The sequence below is a fragment of the Dermacentor silvarum genome, chromosome 1 (genome assembly GCF_013339745.2).
Source record: "Dermacentor silvarum isolate Dsil-2018 chromosome 1, BIME_Dsil_1.4, whole genome shotgun sequence".
Classification (NCBI taxonomy): domain Eukaryota; kingdom Metazoa; phylum Arthropoda; class Arachnida; order Ixodida; family Ixodidae; genus Dermacentor; species Dermacentor silvarum.
In genome coordinates, this window is record NC_051154.1 from 140,943,675 (window position 1) to 140,971,136 (window position 27,462).

Below are 27,462 nucleotides of genomic sequence, written 5' to 3' on the forward strand. Positions count from 1 at the left end.
TCGCTGCTGTTGTCGAGTTGCATCGATTGCATGCTCGTTGTATCATCTCAATGGCCACTTCACCGATCACAGAATTCTGCTGTTACCGTTGCGGTTCCTAAGAAGCAGTACTGTCAAGTAACGGTGACCTTCATGGTGCGTCGCGTATTAAATTCTGGTGTGCGTGTGTAGTGAATGGGTGTGCAGTCCTTGTGCAGTTGTGTTGGGCACCAGGCACGTGCACTAAATATTGGCTGTACATAATCTGCGAATGAACTTTCCATGGGTTACTTGCATTTCTGCAGTTTGTAGGACGATAAACATTGAGAGCTCTCATGGTGTGCGTGTTTCGGTGATTCTCGCTAACATTCCTTCTCGTGTGTATCATGAAAATCTAAGGAGGACCTTCATGCGAGTATTTTGTGGGACTCTATCTCGGACAATAATTGTTGCGCGCTGATAGACATCTCTCTCAAGTGTAGTGTAAGGAGTCTATGAATTTTTTAGTTATCTCATACTCAGCGAGGTTTTCTAACATTGCAGGTGGCCCACCTTGTTGAGAGCCTGCACCAACAGCTCACGCATGTCCATTGCCCCCAGACACAGTCTGAGGCCCTTGAAGTGGTCAGAACTTTGGCACGACACCACTCGAACCTTGTTGTGAATGCCCTCCTGACCTATCCGTTACCTTATGACAAGTATGTCCTGTGTCTTTACTCAAGTTACAGTGAACCCTTGTTACAACTAAGTTGCTTTATTAAGTAACTACTGTATTCAAAATTTCTTAGGACACCATTCAATGTGCATGCATTTTGACAGGTTTACTTAAAATGTAATGACAGCAGCCTAACTTAATACAAAGAGCCAATGCGGGAAGGGGTAAGAATTCCTTTTTTGACATTCCCCATGCTTGTGCCAATGTTACACCTACTGCCTCAGATAGACTGGGACAGATCTAAGAACTGCACAAATGCTAGGACAAAGTAACCCTCTTCATGAGTAGCCTTGCCACATGCATGGGATACACTTCCTGTGTGTGCAGTTTTAAGTTGAGCCTGCATTGCAGGTCTTCATTCTTTCTGTAGTTTTGGTTGGGCCTGTGTGTGCATGACTCAGGCATTGCACCGCCAATGCCCTCACTAAAGTCTTTGATGCTGCAGAAAAGTTGCAGTGTTGGTAACATGTATTTGTAAAGAAGCGGCACTGAATGGTATGCAGTGACGAAAAAGAGTTAATTGTAGTTTATTGATTCAACCCATAGCTGAAATCACACCCTCGGTTTTTTGCAGCTGCATGGAAATTGCATGACAAGGAAATTTGTTTTTTGTTTTTTTGCATTCCTTTTTTCTATTTTCAGTACTTTCCTTCAGTATGCATTTCAATTTGCTCTATTGCAATATTGTGTTCACAGACAGGTATGCGAGTGTTGGTCAGCACTGGCCAAAGATGCTGCCATGGGTTCGAGTATTGTGAACCACCTGCTGGAAATGCTGGACAACCAGGGAGCTACAGAATTTCAGCCAGACCCCAAAAGCCAAAGAGGCACCATCAGAGTGGCCGTTAGGGACGTGCTTGCAGTGGGTACCTTTCTATTGAGGCAGTTAAGAAAGCATGTTACAAGCTAGTATACAATCTCGGAAAGTAAAGAAAAGCAGTCTTATTTATACCTTGAGCTTCATTTTAGTTTCCTGGTGAACGTCTCGTTGAAAATGTAAATGGCACGAAAAGTGGGACAAAGGCGGGTGGGGGATGCTAATTCTTGTCTTACGCCTATCTTCAAATTTTCTCAGAAATCTGTGATCATGAGTCATGTTATCATGATGCATGATCATAACATGGTCATGAGTCATGATCATGTTATTAGCCATTTATGCAAATCAGCTGTGATATTATTTCCTTAGGAGTTAAGTTATTAAATTGATTTTGTGGGTAATGCTTATCATTATAGCTTCATTGCTTCACAGGCTGACCAGTCTAACCTGAATATAACAAAGCTACAACTGACGTGAATATGTCTGTTATATCTGATATTTGTTTCTAGCATTTGTTATAAGCATAATGCAAATATCTAGATTTAGGTGCACGTTAAAGAACCCCAGGTGGTTCAAATTTCCGGAGTCCCCCACTGCGGCGTGCCTCATAATCAGATCATGGTTTTGGCGCGTAAAACCCCATAATTTTTATAATGCAAATATCGGCAAAAAAAATTTCCTATCAGATCTTTGCGAAAGCAATGCACAATGCCTCTGACAGGCTAGCAAGCGGTGTCCTGCATATATTACGGCCCGTTCACCGCTTGCCATACTGATATGTGGCAAAAGAACAATTACATCCACATGATTTGCATTGTCGCTGACGTGAAACCCTGCAATTGTTGTGATCTCGTGGGATCTGCACATTGGCTTCCCAGCTGCGGTCCAACCAAACCAAGCCGCTGGCCAAACTGTGCAAATGCATCCAGTATGTGCTATTTCAAGTTTCTCTTGCTGAATACAGTCGCCGGCCGATATTGCGGAGGTGGGAGGAAGCCGCACAAGTGCCAGAACTATGCTACTACAGCCATCATTCTAACCCGTGCATGCAGTATAAAGTATAAACCGCATACAAGTTATCTTGCGCGCGACAGTGACAAGCGACGCGATGGAGATCGCTGTTGCATTCGCTCGTCGCCTACAAGTCATACCGCACGTCAGCTACAACTTTGAGCGACGTCTCCCCGGTGTTGCCGGTATGAGGGCAGCAAGTACGCACTGAAACTGGCCTGAAGCGTGCTTTATTAATTTAAGTTGATGTGTTTTACTGTAAAGAGCAGCATAAATACTTCTAAAGGTCTTGCACTAGGTCCTTATCCTCGCACATATCAAAATTTAGTCGTTTGCTTGTTCTGTGCGACAATCGGTAGTACTTGATTGATGTACATCCTGTTCCAGCTTTGCGCTATTGTCTAGTCGCTCATAGCACTTCCGGGCAACAAGCGACAAATTCTAGATTTCCAGAAGCAAGTGATCGAGCGACAAGAACGAGCGATCTGTTTGCCCGATGGGCCGTTTCATCACTCATCGTCGTTGCGCATAAAATCGCTCTCATACAGTTTGGGCTTAAGGCTCAATCGCTGATGAGGTCTATGGGCGCGATCATATTGACAGTGAGCTTCTTGCAACAGCTTATCAGCAGCCACTCCGCCAGCCATTGCTAAATTTTTGTCATAGCTGTACTGCCTAGGCCACTAGGCCTAGCCAAGGGGGGTATTCTGTAAGAGTCCACCTAGTGGACTGTCCACTTCGGCTGTCGCCATTGGCTCCCTCTTCACAAGCGCGAAGGTGCCAGTCAGTCTCCTTCATGTTTGCAGCATCATGCATGTGAAAAATGTCAGAAAAATCGAGCGGCGTGCCGTATGGCACCCCTAATTTCGATTGCCGTTATACATTGGATTTAGTAGAGGTGTTGCAGTGAAATCCAAATAAGCGTGCAGGTCCAAAAAATCAGGTGTCTGAAAAAACGGTCAGCGATTATATTTGACATTTTTGCTACCACAATGCACATATTTAGCCACGTGCAAAGAAACATTTGCTTAGCTATAGCCGCCGCCATGTCAGATCCTGTATTTTCAGTTTCGTCATACCAGAGGAATACGCCATTGAAAGAAAGCATGACCAACCAAACTTTAGATTTACTTTGTTCTACTCAATAACTCGTTATACAGTAAAACCCCAGTGATACGAATTCCTAACATTCTCGGCCGAAATACATTGCTTACAATACGAAAAAAATCGGCTGTTCCGAACATGGTTGCCGCACCGCTGCGGATTATACGAACACATGATCAACAGCGGCAGCGGCCGAGCCAGCGGAGCGACCGGCACAGACGCGGCTGTGCAAAAATGCTCGGTAAATCGAACGCGAAAGCATTTGCGACGGTTAATTCTAACATACCATGCACCGACAATGCTCTCAGCAGTGCGCCAAATCACGCAGCGGCGCCTCCAACCGGCATTGCTCCGGCACCGCCATACGTAAAAGCTTAGAAGAGACCCCTCAATGCCGCGCGCGAACAAAAAAAAATTAAAAAGAAAGCAAAAAAATATTGCGCCGGAAATTTTACCCTCTCTCAAATGGCAAGGTCGCCGTTTCTGCGTTGCGCCAGAACACGCGTGTACGTGCCAACATCTCAACCACGCGGATAAAATGGCAGTGAACCCTTCTTCGTTACGCTTCCTCTATTTTCTAGTCGCGTGTTAACCTTGCACGCTGCGGCTGCGGCGCAGAGGGAAGCAGCAGCAAAGTCCCAATCCGGCCAACAAAATTGCCCACGCCGGCAAACGCCCGCTTCCCGATAACGGCAGAAAACGAAACTTCAGGGAGCTGGCGCCAGGCCCGCTGGAGCGGCGGCGCCGGCACCCCGGCGGGCGTGCGGTGACAGTTGAAGGTGAGGGAGCTACGAGGGAGTCGAGAGGGAGGGCGAGGGGAGCCACCGAAGCCACTGCCACCGAAGCGGCGAAGTTGCCGAGGCCAAATCCACTTCCCTGCCGCCCTCCTCCCTCACCTTCCATGGTCTCTGCGTGCGCCCGTCGCCGCGCCGGCGCCGCCCGCACTCTAAAGTTTCGTGTTCTGCTGTTATTGGGAAGCCAGCGTTGGCCGGCGTGGGCAGTTTCGTGGCCCTCGCTCGCTATGCTCTTGTGCACCGTGATATTTCACGACTCGCACCGTTCGTGCATCGTGCTATGGTGCACGAATAATTAAAAACAAGTCCTTCTTTTAATTCGAACAAATTTTTGGGCTCCTTCGCATTCGAATTATCGATATTCGACTGTACGAGGAAGTCAATGAGATTTAGGTCGGGACCGCGAAAATGCGACGTAGCAGCCGGGAAAACGCAGCATCGAGGAAGGTATCAATGGGGTTCCACTATTAGGAATCTTTTCTGGTAAAAATAAATTCATTTTTTCTTGATTTTGTGTATGTTTTGATGATACAAATTTCGGGTGATACGAATATTTCACGCGACCCCGCGAGATTCGTATCACTGAGATTTTACTGTATACAGTAAAAGCTCAATGATACGAATCTCACGGGGTCACGAAAAATATTCGTATTAGCCGAAGTTTGTATCATCGAAACACAATTAAAACTACTGTCGAATCTCGATAATTCGAACTCGAAGGGGCCCGAAAATTTGTTGGAATTAAAAGGACGTATTTTTGAAGTATTCGTGCACCATAGCACGATGCATGAACGGTGCGAGTCGTGAAATATCGCGGCGCGCAAGCGCATAGCAAGCGCGGGCCACGAAACTGCCCACGCCGGCTAACGGTCGCTTCCCGATAACGACAGAAAACGAAGCTTCAGGGAGCGAGCGGGCGGCGCCGGCACACAGGTGCGCGCGGAGACCGTCGAAGGTGAGGGAGGAGGGTGCGCCAGGGAAGCGGATTTGGCCGCGTCAACTCCGCCGCTTCGGTGGCTCCCCTCGCCCTCCCTCTCAACTCCCTCGTAGCTCTCTCACCTTCGACTCCGTGCGCACATCTCCGTGCGCGCCCGCCGCCGTGCTGGCGCCAGCTTATTTTAGCCGCCCCCTGAAGTTTCGTTTTCTGCCGTTATCGGGAAGCGAGCGTTTGCGGGCGTGGCAGTTTCGTTGGCCCGACTGTGCCTCCGCCGCTGCTTCCCTCTGCGCTGCTGCCGCAGCGTGCAAGGTCAACATGTGACTAGAAAATAGAGAAGGGTTCACTGCCATTTTATCCGCGTGGCTGAGACGTCGGCACTATTGTGTGCTAGAATACGGTTGTCTAGAACACTCTAATCGGCACGTACACGCTTGTTCCGGCGCGATGCAGAAACGGCGACCTTGCAATTTGAGAGAGGGTGAAATTTCCGCCGCGGGTTTTTTTTTTTTCGTTCCTTCGCGCGCGGCATTGAGGGGTCTCTCCTGAGCTTTTGCTCTATGGCAGTGTCAGAGCAATGCCGGTCGGAGGCGCCGCCGCGTGTTTTGGCGCGCTGCTAAAAGCATTGTCGGTGCGCGGTATGTTCGAAATAAGCGCGTTCGAATTCGCTTGCTTCGCGTTGACGTTGAACGAAAGCACGTTTTTCATGATAGTCTCGCTGTGCAACAGTTGTGCTCAGTGTTGACGTTGCGAGGCCTAGCTCCTTAGCTAACTCCGTCCGCTTCCTCTTGGGATCCTCATCGACCTTTCGAAGAATGTCTAATTTCTCTTTAAAGGAGAGTGCTTTCCGCTTGCGAGACATAGCTCGCTGCGACTAGGCAAAATGGCGCAAACACGAAGAACGCGGCCCGAAGCGCAGCAGCCACTCCATCTGACGGCTCGCAGAAAAGGAGGAGAAGTACAAAAGCACCAAAAGCGCCACCGCTTCAAACTCTTCGCGCCCAGTCGCGGAGTCCGCGCTGTCCGGCGCTGCGCCTCCGCACCAAAAGAGAAGGAGAGAACGCGCGTGACTGCGCGCTGTTCTCTTTCGCGGCCGTCGGTGGGGCGGCGTTTATTCGTATCAACCAACGCAGGCTGAAAATTGATTCGTAAAAACCGTTCTCTAGCACGTTGCAAAGTAATGGGGCTCGGCCGGGACCACAGAAAAATTCGTATCATCCGGAAATTTGTATTAGCCGTGATCGTATCATCGAGCTTTTACTGTATCCATGTTCATTATGCCCAGGTTCAACTGTATATTGCTGCAGTGGAACCCTGTTGATACGTTCCATGCTGTTGCGTTTTCCCAGCTGCTGTCGTGTTTTCTTGGTCCTTACCCCAACCCGCCTTTTGCATTGTGCTGTGGCGCCACCTAGCGGGCTCTGCGAGAAACAATGTGTATGCCGTTCGGGTACCGCGGGACGCAGAGGCACACTTCAAGAAGCGAGCTGAAATGGTTTTGTGCATTTGTCAGTTGTAATTTTCGTTTTGTGTGACTGCCCATTTTCTGGACAGGACGCCGAGGCCGGCCATGACTCTGGTGTGGCTTACAACCGCAAGTCGTCGAAATATTATGACAGGATTTCGTGCAGCTACGCCAACAAAACCAGTCACCGTATGATTTGCCTCTGCACAAATACATTGCACCATAACGTGATTGCCACAATGCCTACACTTGTATTCCTATTATTCATATGTAGTCCTATTCAATATGAATCCAAACATGCTTCAAAAGTTGAAATGCACGAACGTGAGCACTCGCCAGCCACCCACATTAAGTTCAAAGCTGGGGTCGATTCCGCTCAGCGGAGGTTAGCCGTATCATAGCAGCCGAGTTTATGCATTTGCCACTGTTAGACCTGCACTGAATGTACGCCAATGTGATGATACAAACTGCTTTTATAGCTCAGTCTTGACCCTAGTGGCCATAGCTCTTTGAAGGGGCGATACTGCGCACAGAGTATTTATGCAACACAAAAACGGCGCATGTGTTTACATCGGCACGTGTACAGCCACCGCTCACTGTTCACTTCAAGTATAGTAGAAACCGTGCACCGCTCACACGAAATAATGATGAAATGCTCAAAGCATATAAGAACACTTTTCATGCACATATCAGAAGCATCGTATCACATTGAGACGAGAAGGCATGAGCGTCCCGGGCACATTGAAAATGGCGACTACGACCACTTAACCGCACTGGCACGCGAAAATGCCGATGGCTGCCGTACTCGCATGGCAATGAGCGATGTTGCTTATGCTGCACTATCGAAAGGGCCATCACTTAATTGTTGCCTGTTTAGCATATGAGGCAAACTGTGTTTTCAGTAACTAATAAATTTGGCAGCATAACAATGCATAAGATCTACCACTCTACGTAGTTGCACTTCGTTCATAGAAGCGCCGGCGAGTGCGACTGACAGCCTTCAATCAAGAACGGTGAAGCACTGTGGTGTTGGCACTGCGCCGTGTCGCCGCTTGCCACTGTTTCTGTGTGCATCGTACTATGCTAAGAGTGGTTCACTTCAATTAAGTCAGTATGTTCAGGACCGAACTATAAAAGCAGTTGCCTTCGTCGTACTTGCTTATCCTATATTTCAGGTCCGCCGGTAGCGGACGAACTCGTAGGCTGTCTTAGGCCTAATGAAGCTGTGCTGAACGAGATCGACATCGCCTCAAACTTGATATGGACGTCTGGAAAGGGCTGTGAATCGTGCCTTTAATCTTAGGAAACACGTTTCGACTCAATTTGAGCGTAAATAAAGACATACACAAGCGCAGTTGCTGTGACATTCGTGTTGTCGGTGCGATGTTCTCACTCGGCGGCCGCTCGCATGGCGATCAGCACGCAGGTTTTGTCAGCTTCGTCGGCACAAAAGCCTATCACACTACGATGGCTCGCTGTCGTCGGTTGTGTCTTCGTCATACTAGTATGACAATATAGCTCTCCCACTTGCACAGTCTGCCAACTACAGCTGGCCGAATGTTGGCGCAGGCGTGAGGTCGACTTATCGACATCGGTGTCGTATCGGCATATATTGTGATGTCATCATCATCAGCCTATATTTATGTCCACTGCAGGACGAAGGCATCTCCTTGCAATCTCGAATTATCCTTGTCTTGCGCTAGCTGATTCCAGCTTGCGCCTCCAAATTTCCTAACTTCATCACCCCACCTAGTTTTCTGCCATCCTCGACTGTGCTTCCCTTCTCTTGTTATCCATTCTGTAACTCTAATGGTCCACCGGTTATCCATCCTACGTGTTACAAGGGCTGCCCAGCTCCATTTTTTCCTCTTACTGTCAACTAGAATATCGGCTATCCCCGTTTGCTCTCTGATCCAACCTGCTCTCTTCCTGTCTCTTAACGTTACGCCTAACATTTTTCGTTCCACTGCTTTTTGTGCGGTCCTTAACTAGTTCTCGAGATACTTTGTTAACCTCCAAGTTTCTTCCCCATATGTTAGCAGCGGTAGAATGCAATGATTCTACACTTTTCAACGACATTGGTAAGCTCCAACTCGGGATTTCACAATGTCTGCTGTATGCACTCCAACCCAATTTTATTCTTCTATAAATTTCCTTCTCATGATCAGGGTCACCTGTGGTAATACCCTAGTTGAACGTACTCCTTTACAGACTCTAGAGGCTGACTGGTGATTCTGAATTCTTGTTCCCTTGTCATGCTATTGAACATTATCTTTGTCTTCTACATATTAATCTTCAACCCCACTCTTACACTTTCTCGATTGAGGTCCTCAATCATTTGTTGTAATTCGTCCCCATTGTTGCTGAATAGTACAATGTCATTTGCAAACCGAAGGTTTCCGAGATATTCGCCGTTGATCCCCACTTCTAAGCCTTCCCAGTCTAAAAGCTTGAATACTTCTGCTAAGCATGCAGTGAATAGCAATGGAGCGATTGTGTCTCCTTGCCTGACCCCTTTCTTGATAGGTAACTTTCACTTTTCTTGTGGAGAACCAAGGTAGCTGTGGAATCTTTGTACTTTTCTTGTGGAGAACCAAGGTAGTTGTGGAATCTTTGTAGATATTTGCCAAGATATTCATGTATGCTTCCTGTACTTCTTGATTGCGCAATGCTTCTATGACTGCTGGTATCTCTTCTGATTCAAATGCCTTCGCATAATCAATGAAAGCCATATAGAGAGGTTGATTGTACTCTGCAGATTTCTCGATTACCTGATTGATGACATGGATATGATTCATCGTAGAATATCCCTTCCTGAAGCCAGCCTGTTCTCTTGGTTGACTGAAGTCAAGTGCTTCCCTGATTCTATTCGAAATTATCTTGGTGAATATTTTATACAATACTGAAAGCAAGCTAATGGGTCTATAATTGTTCACTTCTTTAACGCCTCCCTTCTTATGGATGATTATAATGTTCGCGTTCTTCCAGCTTTCTGGTACACTTGACATGAGGCACTGTGTATAAAGGGCTGCAAGCTTTTCAAGTATTATATCTCCTTCATCTTTGATTAAATTGACTGTTATTTCATCTTCTCCAGCAGCTTTTCCTCTGGCGATGTCTTGCAAGGCCATTCTAACTTCATCGCTAGTTATATAAGGAGCCTCTCTATCCTGTTCATCACTTCTTCGAATGAAAGTAGCTTGGCTGCTCTGGGTACTGTGCGGGTCACTATAGAATTCTTCTGCTGGTTTTACCTTCGTCGAAATTTCTGATGATATTACCCTGCTTATCTTTTAGTGAATGCATCTTGCCTTGTCCTATGCCATGTTTTCTTCTGACTGATTTCATGCTGTGTCCATATTTTACGGCTTCCTCAATCTTTGACGCGATGTGATTTCGAATATCCCTTACTTTCTTCCTGTTGATCAGTTTTGACAGTTCAGCGAATTCTATCTGATTTCTTGAGTTTGACACTGTCATGTTTTGTCATTTATTAGGTTCTTTGTTACTTGGGAGAGCTTACCTACTGGTTGCCGTGGTGCCTTACCTCCCACTTCAATTGCTGCTTCTGAAATTAGCCTAGTTACGGTTTCATTCATTACCTCTATGTTATGTTCATCTTCCTGCTCCAAAGCTGCATATTTGTTTGCGAGCTCGAGCCTGAATTGGTCTGCTTTTACCCTTACTGCGTCTAGGTTGGCCTGTTTCTTCTTGGCTAATTTTATTGTTTTTCTTTTCAAATTGAGAGAAATCCTAGACCTCACTAACCTATGGTCACTGCACTTTACCCTACCTAACACTTCTGCATCCTGCACTATGCTGGGATTGTCAGAGAGTACGAAATCTATTTCATTCCTTGTTCCTCCATTAGGGCTTTTCCAGGTCCATTTCCTGTTGCTGCGCTTCCTGAAGAAGGTATTCATTATTCGGAGCCTATTTTTTTTCCACAAATTCTACCAACATTTCTCCTCTAGTGTTCCTAGAATCGATGCCGTACTTGCCAATTGCTTGCTCACCAACTTGCTTTTCCCCCACTTTTTCATTGAAGTCGCCCATGATTGCACCTTTCTCATCGCTAATTCAACATCTTCATAAAACTTCTATTTCTTCATCATTGTGACTGGAGGTTGCGGCGTAGGCTTGTACTACCTTCATTCTATACCACCTATTCAGCGTTATTACGACGACCGCTACCCTATCATTAATGCTGTAGAATTCATCAGTGCTGCCCGCTATGCTCTTATGGATTAGAAATCGTACCCCGAATTCTCTCTTATCTGGAAGACCTCTGTAGCAGAGGACGTGGCCGTGAGTTAGCACTGTATAAGCCTCAGCAGTTCTTCTAACCTCACTAAGGCCAATAATATCCCAGGCAATGCCTGATAATTCCTCAAACAGCCCTGCTAAGCTAGCCTCACTCGATAGGGTTGCCAGGTTCAGTTTCCAGTGGCAGCCTGTACGGACCCAGACATTCTTAGCACCCTCTGCCGCATCGCAGGTCTGACCGCCGCCTTGGTCAGGTGCTCTGCAGCCGCTGGGGACTGAGGGCCATCGGTTATTTTGGTATTGTGATGTACTGGACGTTAACCGAATATTGTTGTGAACAGCTGAAGTTTCTACCGAAACACAGCACAAATACCGCGTCGTCGGCACTGCGCCGACAATATACGAGTTTGTGTATTCGTCGACTATGCTGCAGGCTGTATGCGCTATTGTATACATTTGCGTCATCTGCTGCACGAAGTACTGATGCTGTACAAAATGTTTTCGGCGCTCGCCGATAGGGTACAGCACATGCGCACTTGGAACATGTAAAAGGCGGATTGACTCCTATGTATTATATTCCCATTTGATACGATGTAGGGATGGTAATATCGTTGAACAGTTAATCGATTAATCGACTAAAAGTATTCTGCAAAACGATTAATCGTAATCGATGTCTACCTTTAATTTAATCGGTTTAATCGATTAAACTAGTTCGATTAATCGTTTTCAAGACAGTGATAAAGTGGCGTTAAAATTTTGAAATCGTACTATAGAATGCGGAGTACGAGCAACTACAGCGCGGCTGCCAAGACCGAGAGCGACTGTCAACTGTTTTCCTGTGTCCTGCCGAGCTGGCCAAGCACTTCCCCGCTTTACGCACACGTCACACAGGCTGCCTGGGGCCGGAGAGAGGCCGCCCCCGTCGAGGAAGAAATAAACTAGGAGAGAGCATTACGTGAGGCAGCAAGTCTTGGCAAGCGAACTCACCGCCAAGCCATTTATTTCGCTTTTTACCTCGCAGGATAGGGTCAACACGTGACTCTGAGAGACAATGTATTGGCCGATAATGTTTGGTTCGCAGTAGTTTCAAATCGGTGTGCACCCGTTCATCTGCGCTGCTGCCGTGCACCCTGCAGAGAGGCAGCATTAAACCTACCGCCCGCTGCTATGCTGTGGCAATCACGTGTTGGGCCGTTACTTCTTGATGTCAGTAGTGCTGCAATGCTCTCTTTTAATTTCTCCTTCCTCCATGCTCGCCCTCCTAGTAAGTGGCATTTTTAACATACAGGGTGTTCATTTTCAAGTTTATGGAATTTTTAGAAATCGCCTGTGGCAGGTAGCATAATTCTTATCATTGAGCTGGGTTATTCGATGAGGCGGACAATAGTAGCAAGAGAAATCGAAACACATATTAAACGAATTAACGAAAATTCACTAATTCATAGGTAATTACTTTAAGACACATATTGCAGTTTACGAATTGTAGCCAGTGAGCTTGTCAGGCGTATCCACTTGGAATTAATTTCCAGAATGACACCAGTTTGGAGATATGCGCCATCAAACTCACCGTAAAAATTCACTGTTCCACTTACTTTTTTACCAAAATGCATTGAAGCACAAAAGTAACTGGAACGCCCATGTATTTCGTCCCACACTTTGAGAAATATCTCGAAACTGGTGTCATCCTGGAAATTCATTTCAAGTGGATGCATCTTTCAAACTCACCGGCTACAATTGGTAAATTGCAATAGGTGTCGTAAAGTAATTAACTAAGAAGTTCGTTAGTCATTTTTTGTTAATTAGTTGAATATGTCTTTCGATTTCTCGTGCTACTAATCTCCACTCTGCGAATAACCCAACTCAACAATGAGAATTATGCTACCTATCACAGGCAATTTTTTTAAAATTCCGTAAAACTTAAATATGAGCTACAGCACTGCACGGGCCGATTTTTTCAGCCCGGGCCCATTTTTACGTTTAGCTGCCCGCCCGAGCCCGATCAAAAGTTTTATGGCGAGACCTGGGCCCGTCCCAGGCCCGGAAATAATCTGTGTTACCCGCCCGGCCAGGCCCGCCACCCCTTTACCTTGGGCCCGAGCCCGGCTCGAACCGGGCCCGAGACCGAAAAAGATCTCTGAGCAGTGGCATTAAAAAAAATAAAATAAAGAAGAGAATGAAAGGAATTTATTCTTAAAGCTTAAATAGATGTCATATGCAATTATGAACACCATTTGAGCGGTCTGAACGCAAATACCAGCGCACGAAGTAGTAGAAATGACCCTGCCGAGCAGTATCGCCAGCAGTTTCCAACGGCGCTACCTTGATGTGGCCCAATCCACTTCTGTCGCAGCGCCGCCACAGTATTTTTCACGTCGGACAAAGCATGCAATGTGGAAAGCAAAGCAAAGCTCACGAAATGCAAAGCTCACTGCAAATCATGCTCCGCCCCAGCCGCTCGTCCCACTCAACCGTATTGTAGTGTACTCTAGCCGAAGCGCAGCCACGACCGGTCGTGAGTGCAGCGCATGGATGGAGTAAATGGAGAAAGAAAGCTTCTTGTTTTTCCATGGTGCAGCGTAATGCGCTGCTGCTAGGGGACCGGTTGAGAACGTGCGTGGAATCATGGATGGACACTGTGCCATATTTCAGCCACGTGACGAATTATCTTACCAGTCATCGTTTTACCAATTCGCTTTTGAAGAATCAGCAAGTCGCGAGCGCACTTTCACCGCGCTGAAAGCATTAATTACATTGATTTAGGTAAGGAATACAATGGCATCCTTTCGTTTGGGGCGACTTCGGTCTTTCTGGACTTTTACATTCTGGTCAAACAGTGCAACAGACAACGGAAGAAGGAAAGGGAAGTACACAGGAGCAACACTGCTAGCTTCCAGCTGCGCCGGGGCAACAGGTTTTTCAGAGTCGAGACGCGCGAGGATAACTCGCTGTACGTTACATGCACACCACCCGAAAGTCCAAGCCCGGCCCGGGCCCGCGTCAAAATACCCGAGCCCAGCCCGGGTACGGGTCAAAAGGCTCATGCCGTGCCAGAGCCCGGCCCGAGCCCGTGCAGTGCTCTAATATGAACAGCCTCTATATTGTTTATTCCTTCACTAGTCACTAGTGGCAATTATAGTTGGCCTTTAACAAATTAAACATTATTCTTTATCAAAGTTTATACGCTTGCACTTCTTATCCTGGTTCGACCTTTCAAGCGTTAAAATAGGTACTTACGTGACTAAATAACTGTGTTTCAGCCTTTTTAGAGCACCCGAAAAAAAAATGTTGATTAATCAACGAAAAACCCCGCATCGAAAGCGATTAATCGATTATAGGCTAAACCGACAAACAATTAATTGTTAATCAATTAAAAATTCAATCGACCATCCCTAATACGTTGCCGCTCTGTAATGTTCCCGCATCTTGCATTGTATTTAAATGCCAGGGTCTCGTAAATTTTGCGATGCAGAGGGAAATTCAGAGGTATGAAATGCCGGACGTATGCGATCATCAGTCATGATAAGCGTGTGATGACGCAGTTGTAATTCTTTCCGGCTTCCTAAAGTCAGCTTTGCCGCAATACAGACGTGTTATGCGGTGAAGCATATTAAGAGTTGACAGGGGCTACCGTCACGAAACGTAGTATGTGCTTCTTAATTGTTCTCCCACATACGTGCTGTTTCTGACGTTGCTGTGGCGATTCGGGGCCTTCCTCACTGTTACATTTTTCTGTGGTCCACTGAAAAACATATAAACTGGGTTTTATTGTATATGGCTCAGACATTCGCAGTATGCAACATTTTTTTTCTTTCATCATTGTATGTAGCATTGCTTTCCTATCTCGTGTATCTGCAGTTTTTCTTTGGTGCATAACATACTATTTGCTGTCAGGTTTTAATGAATGTGTGCTTAAATTTATGCAGGTGACATCTTTGGTCTTGCTGTATAGCTTACTTTTCTGTTTATCCTTATGAGCACTTGTGCTGTGAATGTTTAGTGGGTTGTGCAAGCTTTTGAGTATTATTTTGACTGATATTGCAAGGTGCAGGTGTACAAGCTGCTTATTGTCTCGCTTTATTTTACTTCCAGGCCATCTGTGCCCTGCAGGAGATGTTCAACACTGCTGAGATGGAGTCCTGTGCTAAGGAGGCATTTGGCCATGTTTTCTCAGCCCTCCTGTTGGCTGCAGCCAGCTATGTTGGCGTCAGTGCAGTGAGCTTTGTTGCAACAAACATTGCCAGCAAGCAGGAGTCCGGAGCCAGCCCTAAACTGCTTCCACTACGGTGCTAAAACCCTTGCTCTTTTTTGAAAGCAGTATCCAGGAAAACATTCGTTGCTTGCCTTGTTTTAATGTGAAAGCATTATATGGCTCATGAGGCAGAAAAATCAGCGTTGGCATGACCGCACGATGGTCCGAGAAGGATACTAACGCTCGACCTTTGGTGGTAGTCGAACCCACGGCCTTTGGTGTTAATTAAGATAGAGTTAAATAAGGCACTCGGACCCACGACTTTTGGTGTTAAGGCAAAGTTAAGATAGTGTTAATTAAGCACTCGAACCCACAACCCTTGTTGGGACTTGAACCTTCAACCTTTGGTGGGAGTTGAAACACATGTTATCGCAGCGCTACTGCCCATGTGGGCACTCGAGTCACGTGACTCCGTCATTGGTGCCACCGAACGTCGCCGCGCTTCTGCTGACGGGACCACAATGTTTTCGCATTCATCCACGTAGGGATAACTAAGTGCCCCTTGAATATTTTTTCACTGCGTCATATTAAAAAACAGTACAGATCCGAAAAAAAAAAACAGGATTTTTATTCCCAGTTGTGGTTGTCTTGCTGTTTTTCATGCTGTTTTTCTTCTGTTCTTCTCACGTACTGCCATGTTTACAGATGTGCACTTCAGGCTTTTGAGGCCTTCTTAAGGCGGGCAGGTCAGGAAGAAATTGTGGCCAGTATGGAAAAGGATGGCCACTGGGACAGCATGGAGCAAGATGAAGTTTTTCCAGATTCGATTACTGTGTTGGCTGGGTGAGTTATTTTTAAAGGTAGCAAGTGTTTTCTTCTCACAGAAATATTTTTTAGGAGTGTTCGAATACTAAAGTGTTCGATTTCGAATCGAATAGTGATAGGTCGAATAATTTGGTTTTAGAATTGAATATCTATTATGCGATTTCTTGAATATTAAATTTTTCCAATATCACTACCTTCGGTGAATGACCCGGCCATGGTCGGTGCCTTGACGCACTCAGCATTCCCATGACGCACAATCTTTATTGGTACAACGTTCGACCAGGTCAACCGGACCGATCGAAACGATTCATGATACGCGAACCGAGCAAACAACAAAAGCAGCACGTGTAGAAGGCATGGAAGCATGTGTGAAGATCGGGCTAATTACCCACCGGAAGGCACGCTGATCACATCAGGTACGCAAGTTCAGTGTTCACGCACACAGATTCGTGCAGTTCATAGCTTTCTACCCACATTCGTGCACACAGACGAACTTCGCACGCGTGCTCGCAATAGTTGCCGGCTGGTCAACTGCGGACTCGAACACCGCTTCAACGGCCGCCAATCTAACCCGCACGCGTGATCTCACGACCAATCACTGGGCTTCTTCGATTTTCCACTTCTGGCTACCCGCGGGCTGCCAGAGCCAGCCAGGGCGCCTTCGTTTTTCTCGGGTTACTCCGCCCACCGCGTAACGCACTTCCGCCGTGCATTCGTTTTACTCGGGTTGGACGGTTCTGGCTACCCACAGGCTGCCAGAACCTGCCAGGACAATTTTGTTCTGGCTGCTCTCTGGAAGTTCTCTGGCTAGCAGACGACAAAAAGAGGTGATGAGTGCCGCATCTTTGTGGGGACTTGACGGATTGCAGTGCGGGCGCTTGAGGACTTTTGCCTCGCTCAGCCAACTACCTTGCGTCGAACGCTAGCGCGCGCCGCCCCGGCTGTTGTAGTTTTGGGCTTAGTCTCGCGTACTCGTCGGCGCGGTGCGTAGATCGCTGATTGCGTTGCTTCTAGCGTTATCTTACTAGGGTTCTAACGCACCGTTCTGCCCTGCGAGGCGGTACCATATGAGCGGTGGCGAACCATTTGAAGCTTTCTTTTGTGTATGTGTGTATGCCGTGAATGCTTCTTCCCCGCCGTAAACAGCGCACGCAGCGCTGTCACCGTGGGTGCTGTCGATTATGATTGCATGGTATTTTCGTCGTGTTCCACGTAAGTTGTTCACGAAGTTGTAGACGCTCAATTCCCACACATCGCGGTGCCTTTTCGGTTCATCTTTCTCTAGTGGTATCCCTTTTCACATCGCTCGCGTATATGCGGCGATATCTTTTTTCTGCAGTTATATAGCGAAAACGTCGCAGCTAGCCCGTGTTCGCTCCGTCTCTCCGTCATATGCTTGGGTGGCAGCTGGTTGAGATGAATGGTGCACTGGTTGAGATGAATAGTGGCCACACGTATATAATTATTGCTCTCATGATCGACCAATACTATTTTTCGTGTAAAGCTTTTCGCTGGTCACAGGTGGCGTGCATTTTCATGCGCCAGCCCCAGCCACAGCTCCTTCAGCACAGGAGCAGAATTGAAAGGAGCACTATCAACCGAAACAAAATTTCTGAAATCGAATTGAAGCATGCTGATTGGCACGAAATTTTACGCGTTATGACGTACCCGCTTTTTCATGTCTTGTCAAATGACTTCAATTATCGCCGATGGCCGACCTCCTCGAGGCATCCTCGAGAGATCGCTTTTTCACGATTATTTACGTGCGATTTTGCGTCTTGGCATCGGACGCGTCACAGGCCGTTTGTTACGCTGTGCAAATTGAGATGCCCAGTCGTGCGAAGTCTCGCAAAAGTGATTGTTTTCCCGAATACAGCTGTATATTTTCACGGTGGCAACGCAGAAATGGGCCGACTACGCCGCGTCTGCGTGCGTGCCCACGCCCGCGCCGATCGCTGCCATGCTGGTAGCATGTTTACATTTACCCCACGACCAGCGCTGTCCCGGCGTTCGATTTGGAAAATTTCGGGGAGCTTCTGGTTGTCTTGGGATCCCAGCCCACGTGACTTCCTATCAGAACCGGAACTAGCTGGCTGCCGTCTGGCTGCCAGCAGGCTGCCAGAACTCCAAAAATTGAAGAAGCCCACTGATGAGCCACCCATCTGCAACAGTTTGCAGCACATTATTACATAGGTACAGCCACACCATTGGCCATACTGTCTAGCCATTGAAGCTGCATTGTCGAGTGTCGGTGATTCAAGTTACGGTTACCGAATCAATGCAGATCTAGTCACAGTGGTCGCACGATCCTCAGAAAGCCAACAAACTGCCTCGTCAATGAAAGCAAGAGCGTGGGATCCGTTGCATGTTCATGGCTGCCATTTTTGCGAAGTACCGTACAGTGGCCCCTCGTTCCGAACGCCGTTTGTAGGTGCACACCGGTCTCTTTTCGTAGCTCGTAACGGCGTTACGCGAAGCCAACCTAGTGCGTATTGTTTCCAGCACAGTGGAGTAGCCACCAGTAATTTTTTTGTTACTGAGATTTAATTCATTAATTGTAATTAATTATCTAACTCGAGGAGTACTGTCCTAATTATTAAAGTGTCAATGAGAAAGTTGTAGAGCAACATGAAAAACTCCCGATACAACTTTCTGTTGCTCAATACGGGCTACATAAATGTGTTTTTTCGAGTGTGAAAGAAGCCCATGAATACATGCAGAATTGCTGCACGACTGTCTGCTCGAGGCACTTTGCGTGTATTCGCGGGCTTCTTTCATGCTCGGAAAAACACTTTTATATAGCACGTATTGAGCAACAGAAAGCTGTATCGGGAGTTTTTCATGTTGCTCTACAACTTTCTCATTGACACTTTGTTAATTAGGACAGTACTTCTCGAGTTAGTTAATTAATTGCAATTCATTGATTAAATCTCAGTAACGAAAAAAATACTGGCGGTTACTCCACTGTACTGGAAACAATACGCACTAGGTGTGATTCGTGTAACGCCGTTCCTCTTTTTTTAAATCGTGCTGTGTGATAGCTGGGACACCCTGTATATACACATACAAGAAAAGAGGGGGGGGGGGGGGGGGGATGTGTGCGAACTTGCCATGGGCCTCCAATTTGAGAGGAGCGGTGCCGAGTGACATGATGTGCGTTCCCTGCTTAGTCTGTCACGTAGATTGGCCTAATCAGCTGACGTAACCCACAGAAACCACCTGCCATAAAGATGGAAAAACCCTCCTGTTTTCTGGAAGGAAACTGGAAAGCATTACTTTCTAAGCAATAGAAGATTGCCTTTAAACTGAAAACCACTTTGGTATTTAAGACACCTTCGCTATTTCTTCTCCTTCAGAGTGAAAAAAGCCCTTAATTCTATTTAACACACATTCTCTCAATAAAAAATGTTTTTCAGACCTTCGTATATGAACGGAGTTATGAGTGCTGGCATACTAATTTGGTGTTTTATTTATAAGATCAAAACATCTCGATTCATAGGTACCTAAGTTACCGATAGCTAGTAAGATTCTTGTTAAGTACCGTATTTGCTCGCATAATGGATGCACTCTTTTTCTCAAAAAATATGCGCAAAGTTGGGGGATGCGTTTATTATGCAAGGTAAAATTTTGAGCAATTTTTTTCCCCACCTCTTAAGAAAGTCGCAGTTTTACCTGAAAGGCAAACGATTGATTGCAATAGTAAATGCGTAGACAGCTATAAGATGTAAGAATAGTATTTTTATAGGCCCTATAAACTTGCATTCGCTAACTATGTAGATTAACAAGCATGGTGTCAGCGCGCACATGCAAACGTTACGTCATCACACTTGATGACTGCGGACACTCGCTGTCAGAACACTGGCATGAGGAAGCGCTGCGGCAACTACGAGCAAAGGGACCTTCGTGCTGTGTGCCGCTTCAACGCAAAATTAGTGGCGAGAACGGAGCACGCACAAAGGTACAAGCCGCCATCGCAGCTAGACTCGGTCCCCGATGCAGATCGCTTCTAAGATAGAGCGCGTGTGGCCACGCAATGCGCAGTTGCTGTGCCGTCCCCCTCCCTCCCCTCCCCCGGCACCATGCAGGTGACGAAATAAAGCACATTTTCTCCCCACTTTCCTCCCTTGAACACGCGGGAGATTGAGCCGCGATTGTTGGCACCGATGGCTAAAATGCGCCTTGAGTGTCCATACTTGCTATCGCAATAAAAGTAGGAGACATGCAGTACGATTCGGCATCTGATACGGCGTCTGATACAGTCGTCTCACCGAAAGCCATATCAGACGCTGAATTGTATCGTGTCTCTACTACTTCACAGCAGTAAGTTCAGGGTGCAATTGTTATGCAAGGAAAGTAAAAAACACTTCTTGATTGGAAAAGGGGGGGGGGGGGTGCATTCATTACGCGAGTGTGTTCATTATGTGAGTAAATACGGTTATGTGATTAGCCTTTTAAGCATGTGCAGCACTGTGTTTTACAGAAAATTTGGAAGCATAAAAGTTTGTGTTAAATTTTTCTGATTTTCGATATTCAATTTACGATTTGGCTTTTTTTTATTTGATTCTATATTTGATTCAAAATCTACTATTCGGCATTCACAGACCCCTAATACTTGTGCGTTTACATACCATGTTTTCCAATGAGTCACAATTCTGTATAAGTTGCAGCCCCTTTCTAAGCAAGCTTTCAAAGAAATAACTAATACTATATGGGTTACACTAACATATAAGACACACCTTTTTACTCGATTGGCATGGTGAAATGCAACTGCCGACATCAGTATTCTCGCCACAAAGTGCCGTTGTTAGTGTCCTAGTGCAGCCAATGCATGATCTGCTACTGTGATGCGCAGTCTTGATAGGTGATACGTGCATTTCCTGAAGAGCTGAGTATGACCCTAACAGGTGCACATTGTTGTGCTATCTTAAGCTCCCCTTTTTCTAAGTAGCAATTCGACGTGGAAAAAAAAAAGCAGACTATGTAAGTGCCGGACAGAAAAGTTAGTAGGAGTCCCTTATGCTACAACTAAGACGACATGACGGTCAAAGCCCGAGTGCCGCTAACTTAATGACACAACGAGCACGTTCTACGCTTTGTGAGATTTCTTTTAACATTTCCATTATTTTCTTTATTCACATTGTTTGCACATTTTGCAGTCATTTTTGCGAGTCATCCTTGTTTTACCAAACTCGGAACGTGGCTGAGCACATTTTTTGCTGAGTCATCATCACTCTGAACCCAAAATTTGCAGTAATTTTTGCTAGTCATCCTTTATTCACCAAACTCGGATTGTGACTCGGCACTTTTCTTGCTGAGTCATTGTCACTCTGAACCCGAAATTTGCAGTAATTTTTGCTAGTCATCCTTTATTGACCAAACTCGACCATGACTCAGCACTTTTTTTTGCCGAGTCATCATCACTCTGAAACCACAATTTACAGTCAGTTTTGCAAGTCATAATGTTTTTTGCAAGTCACCCTTCCTATGATTCATCCAACTCGAACCGTGACTTAGCACTTTTTTTTGCCGTGTCACTTTCACTTGAGCCCTCAAATCTCACATATATTTTTTTGTAAGTCAACTCCCCCACTCCGTAACCCCTTGATTCACTCATAATTCAGTTGAGTCATAGTCATGGTCATGACTATGACTTCTACCACTATCTGTAAGTGTTTCCTTCGCTTAGTACCCGCTTCCGTACCCATTCCAGCAGTGTTTAAATGTTAATCTTTTTTCATTGAGTCAATGTCATTTTTGCTGAGTCATGCTCATGACTATGACTTCTACCATCATCCTTTAGTGTTTCCCTCACTTAGTAGCCATGTCTGAACCCATTTCTGGGGTTTTTTGATTGTTAATCTTTTTCCGTGAAGTCATTGTCATTTTTGCTGTGTCATGGTCATGACTGTGACTCCTACCACCATCCTTAAGCGTTTCTTTCTCTTAGTACCTGCTTCCGTACCCATTCCACGGGTGTTTGATTGTTAATCTTTTTTCGTTGAGTCATTGTCATTTTTACTAAGTCATTGTTATTGTTGAGTCATTGCTATATTCTACTATCATTATCATTACTATCATAAGTATACTTACACCCATTACTATAATTAATTCTTGGTTCTTGGCCACTTTTAGGGTTTTTTGACTCATTTAATGACCATCATGATCATTTATTGATATTGTTACTCGCTATGCCGAGCATAGAAGAATGCGCCAGAAAGCCGGTGAAGACGATGACCTGGGCAGCGCTCGTGTTGTTCTGCCATCTTGCCTGCAGCCGTCTCTCTCTGTATATATCTTGTAAATATAATTTCCTATCCCTTTTTGCTACTCTCATCCCCGTGGTATTTTGGTGGAGGGGCTGGGTACCCACACGGTACAACGGAGCTCCGCAGCGGCCGACGCTTGGCTTTATCCACGATGGCGGAAGAGGTGTCTGCGCCCACTGAGGCGGCTGCAATGACAACGGTCGTACTGGCTCTGCTGAAAGACCCAGGCACATTCTGCGGGACTGACAACGTCGACATCGAGGACTGGCTACCCCTGTACGAGCGTGCAAGTAAGAATAATCACTGGGATAAGACGATCATGTTGGCAAACATATTATTTTACCTCAAAGGAACCGCGAAGGTGGTTTGAGAATAATGAAGACGAAATTGGGAGCTGGGATGCATGCAAGGAAAAGATGCATTCACTGTTCGGCAAGTCCACAGGTAGAAAGGCAGCAGCAAAGAAGGAGCTCGCATCTCGTGCGCAGACAGCAACAGAGTCATACCTGACTTATATACAGGACGTGCTTACCCTTTGCCGCAAAGCCGACGACGGCATGACGGAGTCTGAGATAATGGGCCACGTGTTGAAGGGCATAGCAGGCGATGCCTTCAACCTGCTAATCTGCAAAGACTACGACACTATCTATGCCATCATCCAAGAGTGCAAGCGCTTTGAGGCCGCTAAAAGTTGATGCATTGCCCATAATTTCGCTCGACTTCCGAACACAGCAGCAACATGGTCCTGTGGAGACGTACCTGAGCCGTCGGCGCCACTCACCGTGGAACACGTGAAGAAGATCATCCGACGTGTACTTTTCGCTGCGTCTCCTGCTTCTACGTGCGACCGTACCTGTGACCATAGCTCCCAGATGGTGCCACTAGTCCAAGCTATCGTTCATCAGGAGCTCTCCAATAATTACATATGCCCTCAACATATTAGCTCAGAGGGAACACCCTTGCAGAACACTAATTAATAATCGAACATCAGAACTGCTGTACGCGAATAGGCCATCACTAGCTCAGCCGCTCCCTTTGGCTATCACAACTGTTGCCGGAACTCTTGGGTTTAGTTTCTCAGATGTCCACGAAATTGGGCGTAGTGATCTCATTGCTCCCTGGTGCCTACGCCCAGTTCTGTGTGACATGTCCTTTAAAGCGCTTGACAAGAAAAACGTGCCATGCGAGGCTATTTTGCAACACTTCCTATCACTGGAAGACAAGTACAACGCAACGTCCTATTTTACGGATGCCTCAAAGACGCACAAGGCAGTCTCATGTGCTGCACATAGTCACGGCTATAATGTTACAAGAACTCTTAATACAAGTTGCAGCATATTCACAGCAGAAGCATATGGTATCCTACTGGCTGTGGATCATATACGACAACATAGGATACAAAAAGCTGTTATCTACACAGATGCGCTAAGTGTCGTAACTGCACTAGCTTCGGGAAAGGTGGGAGACAACCCTGTTTTTAATGACCTGATAAAATCCATTTATAACGCTTACAATGAAGAACTTTCCCTCGTGGTATGCTGGGTACCGGGACATTGCGGCATAACAGGAAATGAGACGGCTGATCAGAGTGCTAGAGAAGCTGCTCTATGTGGTGACATTGAAGTTACTGAGGTCCCTAGTCGAGATATTAAACCTTACGCCCGTAACCAGCTACGACAGCACTGGCAGTCCCAATGGGATAAAGAAACGGAAAACAAATTGCATGCAATAAAACCTCAACTAGGCAAATTTTTCCAGCAAAATATCGCTAGACTAACAGAAACCACACTGTGCAGGCTACGTATAGGACACACATACGCAACACACATATACCTGTTAACAGGCACACAACCACCCATATGCGAAAAATGTGGAGGACAACTCACTGTCCGGCACATTTTAATTGAATGTCCAAGACTTCACCAAGCAAGAGTACAGCATTTAGAGAACTTTTTACACACAACATACCGTCTCATCTTGCATTATTTTTATCCCATAACCCTATGTTTAGTGTCAAAAGAGTTTTTAAATACCTCGCCGACGTCCAGTTCTTAAACACTGTATACTACAATCCAAACCGCCATGCTCCATCACATACGTGAGGAGCCTGAGCTATTAATGCCTCGAAGTCTCGCAGCTTTATCGCATGGTTAAAGTACTTTGCTGATGGCTTCGAGGCAAATATTTATGGCTTATACTCACTGAAAACTGTAAATAATCTGCATAACATATACATAGCATATAACATATAACAAGCAATCGCTCACAGTCACCGATATCTCCTTATAACCTATGCACAGTTCAGATGTCTCATACAACAGTAACACCATTGTTTAGCTAGGCCTTTTACACCTTTGTCAGTACAAGATTTTTACCCCTTTATGTAGCACATTTCAACTTGTATTTTATAAATCACTGAATCAACCATAGACTTGGCGCTCTTTGGCCAAAGATGCCCTTGCGCCATTAAAACCCATCAATCATCATCAGGAGCTCTCTAATGCTGGCCTGGACTCTGTGTGCGCCACAGCTCCTTCCCAGCCGATCGACCGCCGTCCTTCACTTTCACACGGCCAAGGTCAAAGGCTGCCATTCCGTACTCGCAACCCAGCCGAGTGGAGGACTGCTGATGACCGTCCCATTTGCTTTAACTGCCGTTGTATTGGACACGTGGCCTGCCATTGTAACAGCCACTGGTATTGGTATCAGGCTCCCTATGGAAACAACCGTCGCCCCGACATGGATCATGGCTGATTTCAGCCCTACCCTGAGCATCCTCAAAGCACCGCTGAAGACGCTCCCTCCATGCCGTATCGTCGTTCGCCATCCCCACGTGGTCACCAGTCCCGTTCACCATTGTCGCGTCGCCAATCATCTCGCTCGCCCTAATTCCACCGCCCTACGTCGCCGATTGAACAACTCCCTTGGGAAAACTAGACGATGCAGCTCCCAGAGGTGATGCTGCATCGACGACCCGCCTACCAAATCTTCTGACCACACTGCAGACCAGACGGAACCTGATAGACGTTAAACTGGATGACCCACATGTTTTTGCTCTAGTGGATACTGGGGCTCAGATATCGGTGATGAATTCGGAGCTTCGTCGCCGCCTTAAGAAGGTCCTAACACCACCCACAGTACCGCTCATTCGTATCGCCGATGGCGGAACGTTTCCCGTGCTAGGGATGTGCTCCGCGCGAATAAGTGTTGCTGACCGATCCACAAGCATACTACTTGCCGTGCTCGAGAAATGCTCCCATGACCTCATTCTCGGTATGGATTTTCTGTCTGCCCATTCTGCCCTTATTGACTGTGGAACTGGCTTGCTTCAGCTAGACCTACCGTGCTACCATGATGCTCCTACTACTCGCCAACCGCGCTTGTGCTCAGTGGATTACGTTCGTCTACCTCCTCAAGTCGTTATGTATGTGAACTTGCAGTCTTGTTCGCCCGTTCCCGATGGCGATTACATCTTGACCTCGATCGTTGACGTCTTATTCGCCAAAAACCTCGCTCTTCCTCACACCCTTATTAGAGTTGCGGATAATCGCACGTCTCTACCCATATTGAACTTTAGCTGGTGCACGCAACTCATTCCCGGTGACTCTAGGCCACATTGCTTCTATCGATGAGTTTGCCGTTTCTGCATTCGTCACCGATGCTTCTTTATCCTCTGCCCCTTCCTCTTCCTTGCACAATCTCGTCGACGGTGATATTGACAAGATGGTTGCGTCTGACCTTCCTGCACAGACAGCCGATATGCGGCGCATATTGAAGTCCTACCGTGACATCTTTGACTTCAATGACCGTCCTTTGGGACAGACATCTGTGGTCACTCATACGATCAATACTGGGGACGCCAGCCCAATCAGAAGATGTCCTTATCGCGTGTCACATGCCGAGCGAGAAGTGATACAGCGGGAAGTCGACAAGATGCTCACCAAGGATGTTATTGAATCTTCATGCAGTCCATGGGCATCACCGGTTGTCCTAGTCAAGAAGAAAGATGGCAGCTGGCGCTTCTGCGTCGACTACCGCCACTTAAACAACGTAATGCACAAGGACGTCTACCCTTTGCCACGGATCGATGATGCTCTCGACTGTCTACACGGCTCTGCCTACTTCTCTTCTATCGACCTAAGGTCAGGCTACTAGCAGATCTCCGTCGATGATCAAGACCGTGAAAAGGCCCCATTTGTTACGCCCGATGGACTTTACCAGTTTAAGGCAATGCCCTTTGGACTGTGTAATGCCCCAGCCATATTTGAAAGGATGATGGACTCCCTCCTCCGTGGATACAAATGGTCAACTTGCCTCTGTTACCTTGATGGTGTCATTGTGTTCTCACCGACATTTGACAATCACCTTAGTCGCTTGTCGGCAGTTCTTGAAGTTTTCAGGTGAGCAGGCCTTCAGCTCAACTCTGCCAAATTCTGTTTTGGCCATCGCGAAATCACTGTGCTTGGCCATCTTGTGAGTGCTGAAGGCGTGCAACCTGACCCAGAAAAAATTCATGTTGTCAAAGACTTCCCTATGCCACGTTCCACTAAAGACGTACGAAGCTTTGTCGGCTCGTGCTCCTATTTTCGACGTTTTGTCAAGAACTTCGCTGACGTTTCCCGTCCACTCATGTAACTGGTGAAGAAGGAAACACCATTTTCTTGGGGTCCTGAACAGGCCATTGTGTTTCACGCACTCACGACATTATTTACGTCACCACCCATCTTGGCCCATTTTGACCCGTCAGCCCCCACTGAACTTCTCACCGACGCCAGTGGACATGGCATCGGCGCTGTTCTCGCCCAGCAGCAACAAGGACGCGACCGCGTCATCGCCTATGCTAGTCGCCTTCTTTCCTCTTCAGAGTGCAAATTTTCGATCACTGAGCGCGAGGGCCTCGCACTAGTTTGGGCTGTCGGAAAGTTTCGACCATACTTGTTTGGCCGCACCTTTTTCGGTCATCACAGACCACCATACGCTTTGCTGGTTGTCTTCAAAGATCCGACTGGACGACTTGGTCGCTGGGCACTGAAACTGCAAGAATACAGCTTTGACATCACTTACAAGTCTGGCAGACTGCACCAGGATACGGACTGC

At 46.6% G+C, this 27,462-nt stretch overlaps 1 protein-coding gene across 1 annotated transcript in view; it reads left to right on the top strand.

The window, feature by feature from the left end:
- Positions 1-27,462, top strand: part of LOC119436147 (maestro heat-like repeat-containing protein family member 1) — a 267,656-nt gene that overhangs the window by 182,194 nt on the left and 58,000 nt on the right. The window contains exons 27-30 of the mRNA XM_037702909.2: positions 523-677; positions 1,391-1,556; positions 15,175-15,368; positions 15,980-16,117. Coding sequence (XP_037558837.1) covers positions 523-677; positions 1,391-1,556; positions 15,175-15,368; positions 15,980-16,117 — 653 coding nt within the window. The remainder of the gene's footprint in view (positions 1-522; positions 678-1,390; positions 1,557-15,174; positions 15,369-15,979; positions 16,118-27,462) is intronic.